The sequence below is a fragment of the Nematostella vectensis genome, chromosome 6 (genome assembly GCF_932526225.1).
Source record: "Nematostella vectensis chromosome 6, jaNemVect1.1, whole genome shotgun sequence".
Classification (NCBI taxonomy): domain Eukaryota; kingdom Metazoa; phylum Cnidaria; class Anthozoa; order Actiniaria; family Edwardsiidae; genus Nematostella; species Nematostella vectensis.
In genome coordinates this window covers 12907985-12925842 of record NC_064039.1, presented here as the reverse complement: position 1 = coordinate 12925842, position 17858 = coordinate 12907985, and the positions used below count along the sequence as shown (strand labels likewise).

Here is a 17858-nt window from a genome sequence, read left to right as displayed (position 1 = left end):
GCACTACGGATTATGCCGAACACATCTGCCTAAGCTTCCCCTCGAATGTCTGAGTAGGTCATGTTCGGCCTTGTACACTGTCTACGTCACAATACGTTTCGTACAGTCCCAATTATACCGTGTCTGCCTCGGTTCCTCCTGCCGACGCAAAGCTCGTCTTTTTTTCTAACCGAAATCGGGTGGATTTCTTTCGCGAGCTTTACATGTGACTGACAAAGGAAATACACATGGCGTGCGACAAGTTGTTTGTTTTGCCACAATATGAACGTTTACGACCCATTGTTTACATTTCGTTGCCTTATTGCACATAGAAATCTATTTTCTATTGTTCTGGCTCGCCCGCAAATGAGTATCTGCTCACGAAGCAAACTTTTCATGAGTTCTTTTGAAACCTTAGCTAACCGAACATGATTTAAATTTCCGGAACCGGAAATAGAGTTATGCCTCATCTACTCCCTCGTTGTGATTGGCTGAAGTCTGTTGCGAAACAGAGGGTTGGATTTCGTGGAATCCGCCATTTTGTTTGAAGCTTTTTCCGTTAGTTCCCTTTTCGGGCTAATTTCTGTAAAAGAGATGGATTTTATTGTCATTTGAGGTTTCTGGCGAGTACAGCTACCCACATTACGGAGATGCAGGACGGAGACAGGGCTGATTTAAAGTTTGTATGCCCATTTCTTGTTTGAACATGTTGGGAATCTTTCAAATTATTAATTGTAATTTGTGAAGAATAGACTTTCTGTATCATGCTGTCATGGTTAGACTTTGATTTTTCAAGCAAATACTCGAATCCTCTGCGAATTTATGTATCTATTTGCTGTACAATTATATTCAAAGCAGCGATAAAACCGTATATAAGTAAATTTATATCTTATAAGTTAGCTGTTCTTTAATTGACGTCTGCAATTACAAATTTTACAGTTATTTTTTTTGTATGCCAATGTATCTAAGAATCAAAACCATTTTGAAGGAACACATAATGGAATTAGGTGTTTGATTTAATTGGTTTATACCATCAGTTTGCATAAAAACTCACAATCAAAATAACGAGATATATTCCTGTGGTTTTATTACACTGCTAATATCAGCAATGCATCTATATCGGCAATGCATTAATATCGACAATTCATTAATATCGGCAATGCATTTTATTTTTAGGCGTTGCTGGGTTTGCTTTGCAACCGATGAGGATGAGCCATCAGTGGCCTGGGTCAAGCCTTGCTTATGCCGTGGCACAACCAAATGGGTCCATCAGTCCTGTTTACAGCGCTGGATTGATGAAAAGCAAGCTGGAAATTCAGCAGCAACCGTTTCTTGCCCTCAGTGCAACACAGATTATATCATTATGTTCCCACCATTAGGGCCTTTGCTCCAAGCCATTGAAAATATGGATCGCATAGTAAACAAAGTCTGCCCGTTTGCTGCTGCTGGTATTGTTGTTGGGTCACTTTATTGGTCGGCTGTAACATATGGTGCTGTAACAGTAATGCAAGTACTTGGTCACAAAGATGGACTAGAAGTGATGGAGAAAGCTGACCCATTATTTCTATTAGTTGGCCTGCCAACAATTCCCTTGACCTTGATCCTTGGAAAGATGATTCGCTGGGAGGATCATGTACTAAGATTCTGGCGTAGACACCTCAGCAAGCTTTCATTTATGAGTTTCTTCCTCCCAAAATTAAAGAGTGACAGTGATGTGGGTTACATGCGGGAACCTGCTGAAGCGACTCCCCTCTCTGACCCTGTGTCTGCGACTAGGGTGCTCTGCGGCGGTCTTATTCTACCAACCATTGCTACTCTTGTTGGAAAAGTTTGCTTTGGATTTGTTGAGTCTGGGCTACATCGTGCATTACTGGTAAGATTGTAGAAATAACCTAGCCAGTAATAGTCTAGACCCCCATTTTAAAAATTAGCCCCGATCCCAGCACTTGTCACATGCCCGGGCGTGTCGGTGGCGAGATAAGTTCAAAGAGAGGGTGAGCTGTCAATCAATCATGTCTCATACCAACATCACAACACTGGCCGTAACTAGGCAGGGTTTCGAACAGTGGAATCAAGCGTTGTTTCACTCCATTCCTATTTTATATAGAACCTAAATACGAAGTTAAGGTCAGAGAGGGCTCAGGCTAGTCACAAACACTAAAGATGGTTACACAATACCGTTCAAATGTTTCGAGACTTTAAAACGATTGCTAGGGTTTTTAGACAAAAGAAATAGAAATATAACAAAGGTACCAACATCACAACACTGGCCGTAACTAGGCAGGGTTTCGAACAGTGGAATCAAGCGTTGTTTCACTCCATTCCTATTTTATATAGAACCTAAATACGAAGTTAAGGTCAGAGAGGGCTCAGGCTAGTCACAAACACTAAAGATGGTTACACAATACCGTTCAAATGTTTCGAGACTTTAAAACGATTGCTAGGGTTTTTAGACAAGAGAAATAGAAATATAACAAAGGCAACTAAAAAGAATTTCACTAACTCAGAAGGCAGGAGACATTTTGGATAATAAGGTTAGAAATATTTTATTCACTGAGTTCAATATTCAACATAAATTGAAAAGAAATTGCTGACAAAGTATCCTAATTCCCGTGCTTAGACTGCTCCCCAATCTTTCAGCAAATGCTGGCTACGAGCCTGAATATCAAACAGATAATACAGCTTAGCAGTGCATTTAGCGTAATTTAGTGTATATTGCACAAGCAGTTTGTCATCAAATGCTGCATTCTGATTGGTTGACCCAAGATTAGGCAATAAGTTATTGCCTATTAATAGCAAAAAGTGCCTATTTGAAAGCCAAAAAGGACAAATTTTGGCTATTCAAATTGACCCCCTGGTGTGTTTTGCGTTGGATTTTTACTCATGCCTACAGCCTCATGGGCTATTCAGAGCCCATTCATTCTTGTTAAATAATTGTTACATATTTCACATATAATATTTCCCTTGTATGTGAACTTGATCCACAGCTGACTCTATAACAAGTGGACTGGTCAACAGTGGTAAATTGGGGATTTGTTCACAATATTTCAATAACCATAATTAGGGGACTTAAAATTCATGATGGCAGAGGGATGACACGACACACACTGATATCTCTGCACACTAAAAGAAAATGGTGGTTACGTGCACTGAAATCTTATTTGTGCTCTACTTAAACTCTCCGCTGTCGTAAATCTTAAGGTCTGTATTATGTTTCAACAACTGCAGACCAATTTTGAAAGACTGTCAATTTTTCTTCCAGGGTGGAATCACATTTGTAGCCTTCAAGGGAGCTGTCAGAATTTATTACAAGCAACAACAGTACATAAGACAAGCACAGAGAGTCATTGAGGACTATACCAACCAGTAAACCTGAGGCGTGTTACTACGCTCAGTAACGGGCCAGAGCATGGAATGGTGTCCATGATTTGAAAAATGCTGACGATAGCATTAATTCTCTAGCGGACATGAATTACCTGTGTGTAGTTGATGATGTTAGGTAGGGTGTATGACATGCCCAAATATTTACAGTTAGGAAAATAGAAAAATGGTATTTGAGTGACTATAAAGTGTAACAGTTGTAGCAAGTACTAGCAAGAGTCACTCGAGATCCGTCAAGGTGTGTTTAATGTCAGTAACTTTAATACCACGTATGTAAAAGAAATGTTGCTATAAACTATACATGAAGGAGATCCTTCATTTGACTTGGATCTTTGATGTAGGTATTTTGTTGACTTATCATGTGAAGGTTTGACATGGTATTAAAGCCGCATTGTCACCAGTTTACTTCCAGCGGTCTAACGGAAACCTCAACCGTTAAAAGACAAAAGAATCTATTAGAATCCGAGATATTAAACAGGCCATCCGCTGTAAATTACCAATCACATCCTCAAAGAAACTTCCAAATAGACACACTGCTTTTAATATTTTGAAATATTTTTCACGTTTTCTGTTTAAAATCATCGGATATTGTTACGTAATCGACCGGAAGTAAACTGGTGACAATGCTGCTTTCAGTGTTTGATATTGATATTTCTATGATTGGGATGGAATCATTACCATGTTTTGCTATTGAATGGAGCAGTAGATAGGATAATGTATATTTTTAATAATGCTCATATATCAACCGAATAATTATCAGTAATGGTATAATAAACTTGTTTTTACAAGGATCAACATGTTACCTAATGTGATTAAAGGTTACTGATTTTTATGCCATAATACTATGCACTTATTGGGAGCTCGGTGCTAAAACAAGCAATTAGGTAATACCATTCTATAAAAAGTCCCATGGACACTTATTATTGTTAGCACCCATCTGTATTGAGGAAGGCTTAGTTTCCATTCCACATCTCTCTCAGGCCCACACCCAGGGGGGTGCAATCACTCTCCCCCACATGGCCGAAGGTCCACTTTCGGTTGTCAATACACATGCCATTTGTGAAAACTATAAAGCATAAGTTAGATAAATCTGTTATGTAGCCAAATCCAGCAATAAATGTCCCTTGAAGATACTGCAAAGGCATGAAAAAAATCACTTTTTTTCGGGGCTGGTCACTCAAACCTCAAAGACTGTCAGGTAAGCTAGCAATTGGAAAAACAACCCTTACTTTTTATTGTAATTTTTTATAATCTGGAAACTCATGCCCTGATTTATGAGTTCCATCATTTAAAATCTGAATTACATTGTGCTTTATGATTGGTGAGCTCCTTAAGGTAAAATGATCGGAAGCAAATTAAAAGGCTTCATTATAATTATTATTTATTTTTATGTTTTTGATTGGTGGAAGCTAGAAGCATGCTTAAGAGCTATAAATCATTGCTGGGAGTTTGAAGAACATAAAACACCGCAGTAATTTGTTATTTCCATTTGATCTTTGGTTGGTTAGCGAGTTAAAAGTCAGCTCTGAGACCTAGTTACTGTGAAATGAAACTCAAGCCTAAGACTACTTCACTTTAAAGAACGATTCCATGCACATCTGCTTGTAAGTACCATCAGCTTCTATCCTCTTTCTCTTTTTTGAAGCTTTTCCATTCATATCCTTGGCTTGGGAGCTTTGGTACAGTTTAAATACCTTCTTCATAGCTGTTGAGATGGCAGAGGAGTCAAGCTCTTCTGGATTGACCCATTTCATGGGCTGACCACTGGCATTTGTCTCAGTCGTGTTCACTTTCTTACAACTAAAAAGCTCAACTACATACTTGTGATGGCGATGGGAAAACTTATGAATTAGTTCACCAACATTATTCCTTTTCTTCACATTTTCCAACCCATACTCCTTAGCTAAGGCTGAAACATCATCTTCATTGATCTTTTCTTTTTCTAAGTTTGGGAATTCCCATAAGCCTGCCAGAAGGCCTGACTCGGGACGTTGAACAAGCAAGAAGTTACCACTATCATCCTCATTGCATTCCTCCTGCACTATTAATACAGTGAAGACTTCCTCTCTTGCTTCCTTTTTCTTTGGTTTCATCGGATAGTTACACACTCCAATCTCTGGATTCCAGGGCTCTGAAGGAGGTAGACACAACGAGCAATCTTCAATATCCTGATCACAAGCACTTATCCTTTCCCCTGTAATCCTCTTAGTGAATTTATCTTTAAAGTCTTCCACCTGGCTATGTGCCTGACAGCTGCTTCTAAGCACACATTTAGAGCACTGGGGAGTCTTGGGTGTGCACAAGGTTGCACCAAATTCCATCATGGCCTGGTTGAAATCCCCTGGCCTATCGTTAGGAACAAGACGATGAGCAAGGCTCCAGAAGTGATCCATGGTTGTGTTACTTGTCATGTCTGCACCTATCCTGCGCAGCCTTGATAACACCCTGATGACGTTACCATCCACCACCCCAGTAGCCTCGCCAAACGCTATGGATGCAATCGCCCCAGCAGTGTACAGGCCCACACCAGGAAGCTCCTTTTGCAGTTTGGCTGCATTTGTAGGGATTTTGCCATCCAACTCATTCACAACCTAAAAATTATCATTCTATCATTTGTGCAAGAAAATAGTTTTTTTCACAATAATTGGACATATTGAAAATATCCATGCATTTAATATATTCTCCCACATTAGCTATCTTGGTACTTATATTCATACTGATATATTCACTGGATTTTCTCAAGATTTTTCCTTAAGCGATGTTGACAGTTATGATAGAACAATGATGAATAGGAACAAAGCAGAAAAATAAGGCCAGTAAAAGTAGAGACTACAAATTAAAGAAAAAAAAAAAAACGTTTAATAATAGTTGGGATTAGACCCCTACTTGATTATAGCCTCATCCCTCCGCGATCTTGTGTCTAATTAAACTGCTTTCATCTACAACAATTGCAGAAATGGCTGAAAAAATGGTAATGATAACAGCTTGATGTAAGTCGGGAGAATGGTGGACCCTTTTTCAGACCGGTAGCTAGAAAGAGGGTGATAGACGTAGGAGGGGAGGGGAGGGGGGGGACAACTGTTAGAAACCCCACATCCATGTAGGGATCAGACCTACAGTTAGCCTTGCTAACTCTTTTCAACGCCAAGTTTCATGCACAAACGAGATACATTATGTTAATACTCATGTCACCTTTATAGCGGCCTCGTGGAGTCTCCTCGCTCGAGAGTAGTACCCTAGACCGGACCAACACTCATTCACCTCCTCTAAGCTAGCCCTCGCTAGCGCCTCCAAACTCGGCCAATTCTTCATCCATCGGTTGTAATAGTCCACGACTGTTGCCACTTGGGTCTGCTGAAGCATGATTTCGGAAACCCAGACAGCATACGCACGAATATTCGCGTCTTGCTCAGTAGCATACGCTCGCCAAGGAAGACTTCGCTTGTTGATATCGTACCATCGTAGAAGATTCTCCCGTATTAATTGAATATCATCCTCGGTAAACTCATGAGAATGGTTTATGGGTTGGTGTGCTGATTTTGCTGCTTTAGAAGGCGCTTTCTTGGATGTTTTCGGCATTTTATCTAAAATGGCGTCTTGATTACGTTGTTGTCATTTGTAGGGAAAAGCGCGCCAAAATACAGGCACGTGACTGTTCGACAGAGGTATCCCGTTAGTTTGACATGAAAATGGTACAGGTGTTTACCCGGTTTTTATATAGCCGCCCCTCCCCCGGTTCTTTATTTTGCTCAATGGCGGCTACGAATCGCTCGAGGTCGGTTTTTCGCTATAAAAATACCGGGGTGCAGGCTAGGCATTTATTTACAAGGGTTGCATCCGAGAGAACATATCGCTGTATCGCAGCCTTTAACCTAACACCCCCCCCCCCCCCCCACGATAGAAAAAGGTCCTCTTAAGAGCAACAATACCTTCCGCAATAACTACACAGAAAAGACAAGAGAATTCTCTATTTTTCCATATGCTGATTTGCGCAGAGCTTTCTGTGTCGCTTGTTTACTTTGTTCTGCGCAACTTTGCGCTATGCTGATTTGCTTTGTACTAAATCAAACTGGAAAATCATACCCTATGTTACATGCCCACCTGCTTAAACACGATTTTCTGCCAGATCTTGAACAGTACGAAAACAGACCTGACAAAACTACAGGAGGGGAGAGATACAATTATTCCCAGATTGAATATTTAAGAAATCCACTTAAAACGAGCAAGAAATATAAAATTTTTAAACGCCAGGTTTAGTTTCATGACCGGGCAAGATAAGCAAGAGGAGTCCCTCACTATCCTAGACCTGTCTTGTCAACCTCCACGCATGTCGGAGATCGAAAGATCGCAAACATGGACAGTGCGCATTGTAAAGTACGCTAAGGTGCGCATGTACTCACAAGTTACGTTTCACACATTAGATTTAGATTTTAGTGCGGCAAAGGTGAGAGAAGCTCCCAGTAGTACTCCCCCCTCTACAGTGCTGTAAAGTATAGCTCACACTCCCTACTTATTTTTTTAATTAGGAAATAACTAGTAGGGTTGTGGTGGCTATCAGGGGCGTACACAGCCTATAGGCCTGCAGTCACTGGACTGCAAAAGAATTTGGCGATCTTATTTGCATTAAGAGGGGAAAATATCAAATGCTTACTCATTCATTTTTATGTACGTAGTTTTATATATATGATGAGGATAACAACTATAATTTTCTTAATCATGTTAATCTACAGATGATTTGAAAACATTGTTATGTCGTTCAGTGCCACGCGACGAATGAAGTCCTATTTCAGATCGAGGATGACAGAGGATCGTGTAATATTCTGAAAAGTCTGACGCATTGACGCCGATTTCAAACCCAAAAGCGGCAGTTATGAATTCTTCACGGGGGATGCGGGATAAGGGGCCACGCCTTTATTCAGCTTCTGAATGCTTTGACTGCAACTTGTTAAAATCCTGCGTACGCCCCTAGCTATGAAAAATTGTGGAAAAAATGTGGCCCGTACCCTGCGGACGGAAACTGTTGGAAAACCACATCACTGAACTAATATGCCTTTGCTAACCAGGCTTGTGACTAAAATTACTTTTTTATACAATTCGTATTGTACCGTACGAAAAGCTTTTGAGGCTTGCTTTTCAAATTTCAGCCTATTCTTTCCAGACAAAAAGTTAAATTGTCCACCACAATCAATCACACAACAACAGTGTGTGTTATGCATGTTTACAATCTAGATAGAGATAGTTTGAAGAGTTTTGTTTGTCGTATTGGTTCAGTTGGGAAGAATTGTGAAAAAAAAATTGTGAAAATCTGCAGACGCTTTTCCTTTTTACCCTACATATAGTAGAAGATCGATAGTCGGTAGTCGGCGGAGTGGTCCCCCCCTCGCCGCCCCTGGTAATAAAGGTTATACTCATACGAGAGAAATAATATTATAAGATGAGTGAATAAAATTATAATGGGTCAGCGAAGGCAGACTCAACAGCGGAACTCGGGTGTTGTCGATAAACAAGCAATACACGTTAACGATACAACGTTTATAGCACGAATGAATGTCCTTTTCCCGTTATTTTACAGCAAAAGGTGTACTCACCCGAATGGCTTGAAAATACATCCAGGCTACATTAAAGATACAACTGCCAAGTACGAATATTATTTAGATTTTTACATTTTTAGTTCATAGTAGAATAAAGGAATTGATTTTAACTCCATATGTAACTTGATCCATTATAATTGTATTCACACACAGCGAGCTTGGGGTACTTGTGGTATTAGTAATCAAATAATTAGACCTCAGGGATGGCTGAGCTGACCAAAAAAAATAGGTATGTGTGTGTGTAAGGAGGGATGGGGTGGGGGGGGGGGGGGGGCAGAATTCAGAACGAGATTTTGAAACTGAATATAATTACAGCGCTGGAACCAAAAGTATTGACAGTTCCTAGGGCGGTGGGAACAGAGTTTGTTATGCTAAATTCTGATTAAAAGAAAAAACAAGAATTTCCCTCTAATTCGGGCTGAAATGTGCCTTGTTTGCGACGCGCTCTCCGTGTTTGATTAGAAAACCGGTCAAGCTACGTTGCGTAACCAGAGCTACTACCTTGTGGCGCGCGAACTGTTCCTACCGCCCTTGCAGTTCTAATTTTCCGCATAATACTTTCGAGGCCCTCCACCAATGACCGAGCTAACTTATGCAAAGACACTCTATTATAATCTTACTCGAAGATGCAAAGCATGAAATAACAAACGAGCTAGTCTTCAAGAGCACTCTCATGCTTTTATTTCATACATGATACTTTTTCACTACCACCTAAAATGTTTCTATTTATAGTAAATTAATGCTATACAAAGCTGTGTGCGCGGTAAAATACAAGCATTTTCGTCACAGCGCGATAATAATTTATGCACATTCGTTAGATTATGGGTAGCGCAAATTTTAAAATTTTGCGCCGAAAATGTGGACAGCAAATCACTAATTTATCAATCTCTTCACACAACTGTCTTGTTACCTGTGCAAAAATATTTTTATTCAAACCAACTGAGGCTCAGAGATTAGCGATTTTTGATCAATTTTTAATTTTTGAGCCCGGGGGTGGGAGGAGCTTTCCCTTTTAAAGTGGAACCTCGTGTTTAAGTTCACACAGGCCGGCAGGCATGGAGAATGTGTACGCTGACATAGAATGCCCAAATATGGCACCGAGACTCAACTAGGATGACCAAATATGGGCATCTAGACTCAACTAGGATGCCCAAATATGGGCACCTGGACTAAAAAAAGTGTACTTTGTTGAAAATCTTAGAAAATGATTGAGGTTTCATTTAGACTATGTCATTAAAAGACAAATCACCACCATCTTTAAGCATTTTGATTAAAATTCTTGCAATATTTCTGGAGTCATCCAGGCCAGAGTGAGGTCTCCCCTCAAACTCCAGTCCCAAGTTTTCAAGCATTTCGCTCAACTTGCATTTCATTTTGTAAAAGTTCCGATAATGTTTCCTGAGGTTGATGTACTTCCTTGACCATTTAGGGAGATTGATGTTGCAAATTTCACATTGGGTAACAAGAAATCTTTGGATGTCCCAAGGCCTGTAAAACAATGCAAAAAAATGTAAGACGATAATTACACAAAAATCATCCTCGGGACCCAAGGGTGTCAAGAATGCATGAAAATGCGGCGGAACAAGGCTGATGGGGAAAGCTATGCTGACCTCGACACTGGGATCCCAAAAGTGAGTTTATGAGTGATGTCATACAATAGCAGTAAGCTAGGAATTTTATCTCACAGTTATACATCAATTTAGTCCGCTATAATAGTTAAAGAATTAAACATTTGATGACAGAAAGAAAATGTTGGCTGTACATGTGAGCTCCTCACCCGTCTGTGACCACAGCAAACTTGTGAGTTGTTCCAATTCCTCTCTCTTTGAGCCAGATATGAAAGTTGTCAAGCACCTGGGGGAAGTTGTCTGATTTATCAACAGTTTCCTGAAAGAAAAACAAGACATTAGCACAATTATTTTAAAACAGCTGCTTAAATATAGAAATGACCAACAGTACCTGAGAGATTCCAGTTAGTTCCTGGCAAAACTTGGTTAGCCTGGGTTTCAAAAGAGGTTTACAATACTGTTGAAATTCGCCTTCCTGTATTATTGAAGAGTAGAACTATGTTAGTACAAATCACTGCAACATGCCTAAGGTCTGCCCAACAGTTTTTAAAGGGGTGGTGTTGGGGTGTAAATATAAGCAAAGGCAGTCTACATAAATATAGAAACAAGGGGAAGCCACAGTTAGTCAATTTTCAAAAGTTATTGTTGTCCCCAGTCATTTTCTCCAACCCCAAATTTAATGTTTACTATCAAATACAGTGAAACCTTGATAATTTTCTACTGGCAAACATTTTATTGAGACTGTCATTATATTGAGTAACACTATATCGATGTTAGCCTGTACTTACAATTTCTAAAGTCTTTGCATTAACCAGCACTGCTGGAAATTCAATGATTTCATGTTGATACCCCTCTGGGTTTTCCTTCTCACAAGTTGCCTCGAAGTCAATGACACAGTAGTAAGCTATGCCATCCCGGTCAACGGAGCAATGCTGGACTTTGGCCTTGGCAAGTTTCTCCTTTTTGATGTGATTTTTTAGTCTTCTTTGGAGGACTTCCTTTACCCCTCTAATTTTAACAAATAGAAAAATAATTAGCTAATGAAAGCAATAATCATATTAGGAAAATTGAGATTTAGAATTTATGTTGATAGTGCACATGTTTGATTTCTCCATGTGCTCAAAGGAAAAACCTGTCAATAACAAATGCTGATATCGTTTGTATGTGCCAGTGTAGTTATCTACCATAATAAACAACAGTTTGTTTAATCGATATCCCCGTGTTATGACATATTCGGGCATTGGATCATTTCATGGTGCAAGCTCCATTTAAAATGTGCTTGTTTTGGAATAAATGATTATATTCAAATTCAGTTTAACATGTCCATGTTTCTTATTAGGGAGTTGATTTACTAATCTCACATTTTTATATGTCGTGCATGGACCGTTCTCCGAGAACTTAAGATATTTAAGTAAAATTTATAAAAATTGCTTGGCCAAGACAAATTAAAATAAGTGATTTGGGGCTATGTTACTAAATTGCACTTTCAGTTTCACTCTTTTAAGCATCGAATTATTCACTTTACCTCGAATCAAGGCCAAGTTTGACCAAGATATCCTTGACTTCCTCCTTCTTCATCCTATTTATCATGCCATTGGATAACGATATCTCCTTGTACACTGGATGATCGTAATTTACCCCTTCCTCTGTCTTCTTTTCCGAACTTCCTTCTGCCATTTTCTTATTTTGGTTTGATGGAAGATACCGCTGTGCCACGTGAACGAGGCTCGAGAAAACTCGTCCCAGACTCCCTGATAACACTGTCCTTGGTAAGAGGATAACAGGGCCAGTGGCGAGTGCTAAGAAAACTAGACCAAACTTAAGGCTATGATTTCCTTTATGACTCCCTCATTATCACACAAATCTGTCATCTTTTGTACCGTATGATTTTAATGCTGTCCAGTTAGTCAAAACAGCTTGTTTTCGCCAGAACATGCGCATGCGCATACGTTGTTCGGCACTGTCGGTAACAGGGGGATCAAAGTGCAGTGCGCGTAAATAATAAGACACTCCTAAGCAATCGGGATAAAACACATTTGCAAATTTCGCAGTTAACTTCTTCTATAGAGGATCATAGCGTTTTGCAATTATGTTTCTCAGGAAAAAAATATTGCAAAATATAGAGAACACTTATATACCGAGGTTGGGTTTTGCAATTATGTTTTTGACATAACTGCGAAATGGAAGGTTTACCCTTATACCGAGGTTGGGTTTTGCAATTATGTTTTTGACATAACTGCAAAATGGAAGGTTTACCTATGTGTCGAGGTTGGGTTTTGCAATTATGTTTTCGACATAACTGCAAAATGGAAGGCTTACCTATATACCGAGGTTGGGTTTTGCAGTTATGTTTTTGACATAACTGCAAAATGGAAGGTTTACCTATATGCCGAAGTTGGGTTTTGCAATTATGTTTTCGACATAACTGCAAAATGGAAGGTTTACCTATATACCGAGGTTGGGTTTTGCAATTATGTTTTTAACATAACAGAGACGTCGGGGCTTAGCTGTGGCTGTGTGGGGTGATAAAATGTGTGGTAATGGACGTTGGTGCGTGGGTTAAAGTGTGTAAGTGTGGCTATTTTATATGGTGTATTGCATTGGGGGCTGTAAGAGTTGGATTAGTGGCTATGTATGAGAGGTAGAAATAGGCTAGCAGTGAGATGTTAGGGGAGAACTGTGTGTTTGACCTTCGAAGGAAGGTGATAATTACCTGTTGATAACTTCTTGTGATAAAATGTTATTCAATCTTGTGGAGTGTAATGTGAGCTTGTAGACAATTAAATGGAATTAAAATACAGGTGATAGGAATAAAATATGAAAGCGTGCAGATACGGTATAAAAGAAAGAAATGGATGGCAAATAGGAGATAGATAGTGGTTATATAAGTATAGGACAGTTGGCTCCTTGAGTACGGGGTGTTATATTGTGTCGTGTAGAGAGAGATTGTGTAACGATGCGCGCTCTAAGATAAGCGATGAGCTTATGCGATGGCCTATATTGAGTGAAAATAATACGCGGAGGTACAGGCAGCAGAAACGGCAAGAACACAAAGAATGGAGTGAAGTGAATGGCATGTACCTGGCGGGCTGATAAAAGGAGATACACAAACACACAGAAACAAAACAATAAGGTGAGAGGTTTCATAAGAGCTCTTAGGAATAAATGTGCCACCACACTAATTCTAGCGCCACGATTTATCGTCAGGAAGCAAGATTTATCCTTATACCGAGGTTGGGTTTTGCAATTATGTTTTTGACATAACTGCAAAATATAGAACTCACCCTTATACCGAGGTTGGGTTTTGCAATTATGTTTTTGACATAACTGCAAAATCACGTCAAGGGTGGCCTTCTAATCTCCCGAAACGCATTTTACAGAGTCTAAACCACAAGTCAACTGATCGGTTAATACTTCCGGTTTTATTGTCGGTAACAATACAGCATCCATCAGTCAATTAAAACGGGCATTGTTCAAGCGATGCTAAATAGAAATGTCAACCAAATGGCTTGACAGTTTACAGAAGAAACCACATCTATCTGATCGTGCGCAAATTATATCCAACCTCCTAAAATCGGTAAACTCTCAATAAGTTAGTCAAAAACATAATGCAAAACCAAACCTTCGCATATAGGTTGAACTCTACATTTTGAAGTTATGTCAAAAACATAATTGTAAAACCCAACCTCCGCATATAGGGTGAACTCTCAATTTCGCACTTATGTCAAAAACATAATTGCAAAAACCAACCTCGGTATATGGGTAAACCCCCCACTTTGCAGTTATGTCAAAAACATAATTGCAAAAACCAACCTCGGCATATAGGTAAACTCTCCATTTTGCAGCTATGTCAAAAACATAATTGCAAAAACCAACCTCGGTATATTGGTAAACTCTCCATTTTGCAGTTATGTCAAAAACATAATTGCAAAAACCAACCTCGGTATATAGGTAAACTCTTCATTTTGCAGCTATGTCAAAAACATAATTGCAAAAACCAACCTCGGTATATTGGTAAACTCTCCATTTTGCAGTTATGTCAAAAACATAATTGCAAAAACCAACCTCGGTATATAGGTAAACTCTTCATTTTGCAGTTATGTCAAAAACATAATTGCAAAAACCAACCTCGGTATATTGGTAAACTCTCCATTTTGCAGTTATGTCAAAAACATAATTGCAAAAACCAACCTCGGTATATAGGTAAACTCTTCATTTTGCAGTTATGTCAAAAACATAATTGCAAAAACCAACCTCGGCATATGGGTAAGCCTTCCATTTTGCAGTTATGTCAAAAACGTAATTGCAAAAACCAATTTGTACAGCGGCGCCCAAAATGGCTGCCACGGCTATTGTAGCTCTGTGAATCTTGTCTCTGTTTTCATGTGTCATTGCTAGTTGAAAGCGTTTGACTGTCAAAGATGATTAACAATCCATCGAATGTTGTACCGGTATACTATCCTATCCTGGCTTTCTGGTCGAAGCTAGACGAATTATACGCAGCCATTATGCAATTTCCAGCGGGAATTATCTGCTTAACGGAAACCTGGCTGAATGAGTCTCATCCCGATCCATTAATCCACCTACCAGGTTACCTGTGTTTTAGAAATGACAGGACTACAAGTCGTGGCGGTGGAGTCTGTACCTATATCAACTCTCGGTACCCTTGTAGGAGGTTACCAGAATTTGAAGACCTCTCCATTGAATCTTTATGGATCAGTGTTAGACCCTATTGGCTTCCAAGGAGTGTATCCACGCTGCTTATCGGATTCATCTACCACCCTCCTTCCAATGGAGAGATGAATCGTCAACTTGTTGACCATATCGACAAGAACTGTGAGTCTTTCCTCTCAAAGCACACCGATGGCCTTGTAGTTGTCACAGGCGATTTCAATCCAAGCAGCACCGGATTAAAGGCTCAATATGTCACTCACAAGACTGGCCTGACTCAGATAATAAATGTCTTGACCAGAGACACCGGTATACTCGATTGGTGTCTGACCAACAAACCAAAGTACTTTCAGCAACCTTTACAGCTCTCCAAGATGGGTAGTTGCGATCACTACCCAATCCTAATCAAGCCCAACTTGTCGGTTACCAACCCCAAAGCCCACAAGAGCTCTGTCTGGCGACGAAACTTGGACGCCTTTGGCCGCTGGATCACTCAATTTTGCTGGAATGCCATCTTGAGCCTTCAGACGGCTAGGGAGAAATTTGAGCGGTTCTATACTGTCATCACTGACGCTGTGAACACTTATCTTTCCTTGCAGAGAGTTCAAGTCTGTGCCACAAACAAACCTTGGATTGGCACATCACTTTGTTCCTTGATTGCTCGCAGACAGAAGGCTCTTACCACCCTCGGTAAAGACTCTTGCCTGTACAAAGAACTCAGGAATCAAGTGCAAAGAGAGTGTAAAGGATGCAGAGAAAGATACTATTCCAACAAAGTTGCTGCGCTTAAAGAGTCAAATATTTCCCGCTGGTGGCAGGAAGTCAAATTTCTCAGTGGCTCCGTTGTCTCAAATGAGTGGTTGCACCAACTGATGGATGACTCTACCCCGTTGGTCCAGATTCTTGCTGAAAGATTCAATGAGTTTCTCCTTGGTCTTACGTCTAATTTCGCGCCCATCAGCCAGCAAGTTACCTGCTCGGGGCCAGTCCCCCCTGAACTGCTTATCACCCCTGGAAAGGCGTTTAAAGCCCTAAGTCGCATCAAAGTGAAGAAGACATCTGGACCTGACCCAGTCCCTAGTGTCATATGAAAGGAATTTGCCCCTGAACTGTCTGATGTCGTCTGCAACCTGTACAATTCCTTATTGATGGAAGGCTTTGTTCCCCAAGAACTGAAGGAGTCGATTGTCCATCCAGTGCCAAAGTGCTACCCTCCAAAGACTCTGAGTGAGGACCTTAGACCCATTACCCTTACTTCTCAGTTAGCTAAAGTTATGGAGGGAATTGCACTTGATTCGCTCTTCGCATGCGTTAAGGATAAGCTTGACCCTAAACAGTTCTCTGTAACAGGGGAGTCTACTGTGCAGTCCATGGTGTATTTTCTCCATTGCATCCTTGAATCGCTTGAAAGAGGCGAAAATTATGTGCGCATATTTTTTGCCGACTTTTCAAAGGGCTTTGACTTAGTCGACCATAACGTCTTAATGTCTGAGCTCGACCTCCTGGGAGTCAACGAGTATCTCCAAAATTGGATTGCTGCCTTTCTCACAGCCCGACCACAGCGCGTCAAAATCAGTGGCCACACCTCATCGCCTGTGTTCCCTAATGGGGGCATACCATAAGGCACTAAGCTTGCTCCACTATTGTTTGCTATACTTGTAAACAGGCTGGCGAGCACTTGGCCATATCGCATTAAGTATGTTGATGACACCATTATCTTTGAAGTGATTCCCAGGTGCTCGCCAAGTTATCTGCCATTTATTGCTAATGATATTTGCAATTTTGCTACGGAGCGTGGGATGAGGCTCAACCCCAAAAAGTGTCGGGAATTAGTCATTAATTTCCTGCAGTACCAGCCATCGCCAGTTAATGCCCTGCAACTCATGGGCCCCGTGATTAAAAGGGTTGGAAGCTACAAAATCCTCGGCGTCCACATTAGCTCAGATCTATTGTGGAATAAGCACGTAGACTATGTAGTTAAGAAGGCAAACAAAAGGCTCTACGCTCTCCGGCTCCTTAAGATATCTGGAGTACCGGTCCATGATCTTGTTGCCATCTATTGTGTACTCATTAGATCTGTTGTGGAGTACGCAGGTCCAGTATGGGCTAATATACCAGGGTTCCTTGTCGACATTGTTGAGGGCATCCAAAAGAGGGCCCTCCGCATCGTTTACCCCATCTACGATACAAGGAGGCCTTGGACGCCAGCGGGCTCCAAAGTCTTGCTGACCGCAGGCGCGAGCTTTGTATCAGTCTCATGACCTCCGCTAAGGAGCTAGAACCCCTTCGATCTGTAATTACTGGAGGCGTAATTAATAACGAGCATGGATACTCACTAAGATCCGGCAGTATGAATACCTACAAACATATTTCTGTAACTAAACGCTTTGATGACTTTGTAACTTACCGATTTCTGTAATATTATAACGCTATATGTGCGGGCCCTTTGCCTTAATTCAGTCTGTAATACTGCCATGGCAATTGAATAAAACCCTATCTATCGTATATATGACAAGGAAAATTCATTCTATCGGCTCTAGCTTTAAAAGAACAATAGTCAATAGATCATTTAAGAATTTCAATGAAACCAGTTTCCTTAATGAACTCAAAAACAAAGAATGGAATGACATAGCATTGTTGACTGGATCCTAATGACATGTGGGAAAAA

At 40.4% G+C, this 17858-nt stretch overlaps 5 protein-coding genes across 5 annotated transcripts; 3 read left to right on the top strand and 2 right to left on the bottom strand.

The window, feature by feature from the left end:
- The first annotated feature begins 385 nt into the window (after positions 1-385).
- Positions 386-4151, top strand: LOC5521055 (E3 ubiquitin-protein ligase MARCHF5). Its single transcript, XM_001640818.3, has 3 exons — positions 386-658; positions 1156-1852; positions 3242-4151. Exons 1-3 carry the CDS (start codon positions 630-632, stop codon positions 3347-3349), a joined length of 834 nt encoding a protein of 277 aa, XP_001640868.2. The 5' UTR covers positions 386-629; the 3' UTR covers positions 3350-4151.
- On the bottom strand, positions 4068-7002 carry LOC5520959 (adenine DNA glycosylase). Its single transcript, XM_001640714.3, has 2 exons — positions 6553-7002; positions 4068-5951 (listed from the first exon to the last, which is right to left on the bottom strand). Exons 1-2 carry the CDS (start codon positions 6937-6939, stop codon positions 4926-4928), a joined length of 1413 nt encoding a protein of 470 aa, XP_001640764.1. The 5' UTR covers positions 6940-7002; the 3' UTR covers positions 4068-4925.
- Positions 7003-9604: 2602 nt separating this feature from the next.
- On the bottom strand, positions 9605-12231 carry LOC5520958 (3'-5' exoribonuclease 1). The gene is made up of 5 exons (XM_001640713.3): positions 12045-12231; positions 11308-11527; positions 10911-10994; positions 10729-10838; positions 9605-10439 (listed from the first exon to the last, which is right to left on the bottom strand). Exons 1-5 carry the CDS (start codon positions 12194-12196, stop codon positions 10172-10174), a joined length of 834 nt encoding a protein of 277 aa, XP_001640763.1. The 5' UTR covers positions 12197-12231; the 3' UTR covers positions 9605-10171.
- Positions 12232-12987: 756 nt separating this feature from the next.
- LOC125567928 lies at positions 12988-16281 on the top strand. Its single transcript, XM_048728968.1, has 2 exons — positions 12988-13652; positions 15790-16281. Exons 1-2 carry the CDS (start codon positions 13590-13592, stop codon positions 16279-16281), a joined length of 555 nt encoding a protein of 184 aa, XP_048584925.1. The 5' UTR covers positions 12988-13589.
- A 57-nt stretch (positions 16282-16338) lies between these two features.
- Positions 16339-16812, top strand: LOC116604109. The gene has a single exon (XM_032366006.2). It carries the CDS (start codon positions 16339-16341, stop codon positions 16810-16812), a length of 474 nt encoding a protein of 157 aa, XP_032221897.1.
- Positions 16813-17858: the final 1046 nt, after the last annotated feature.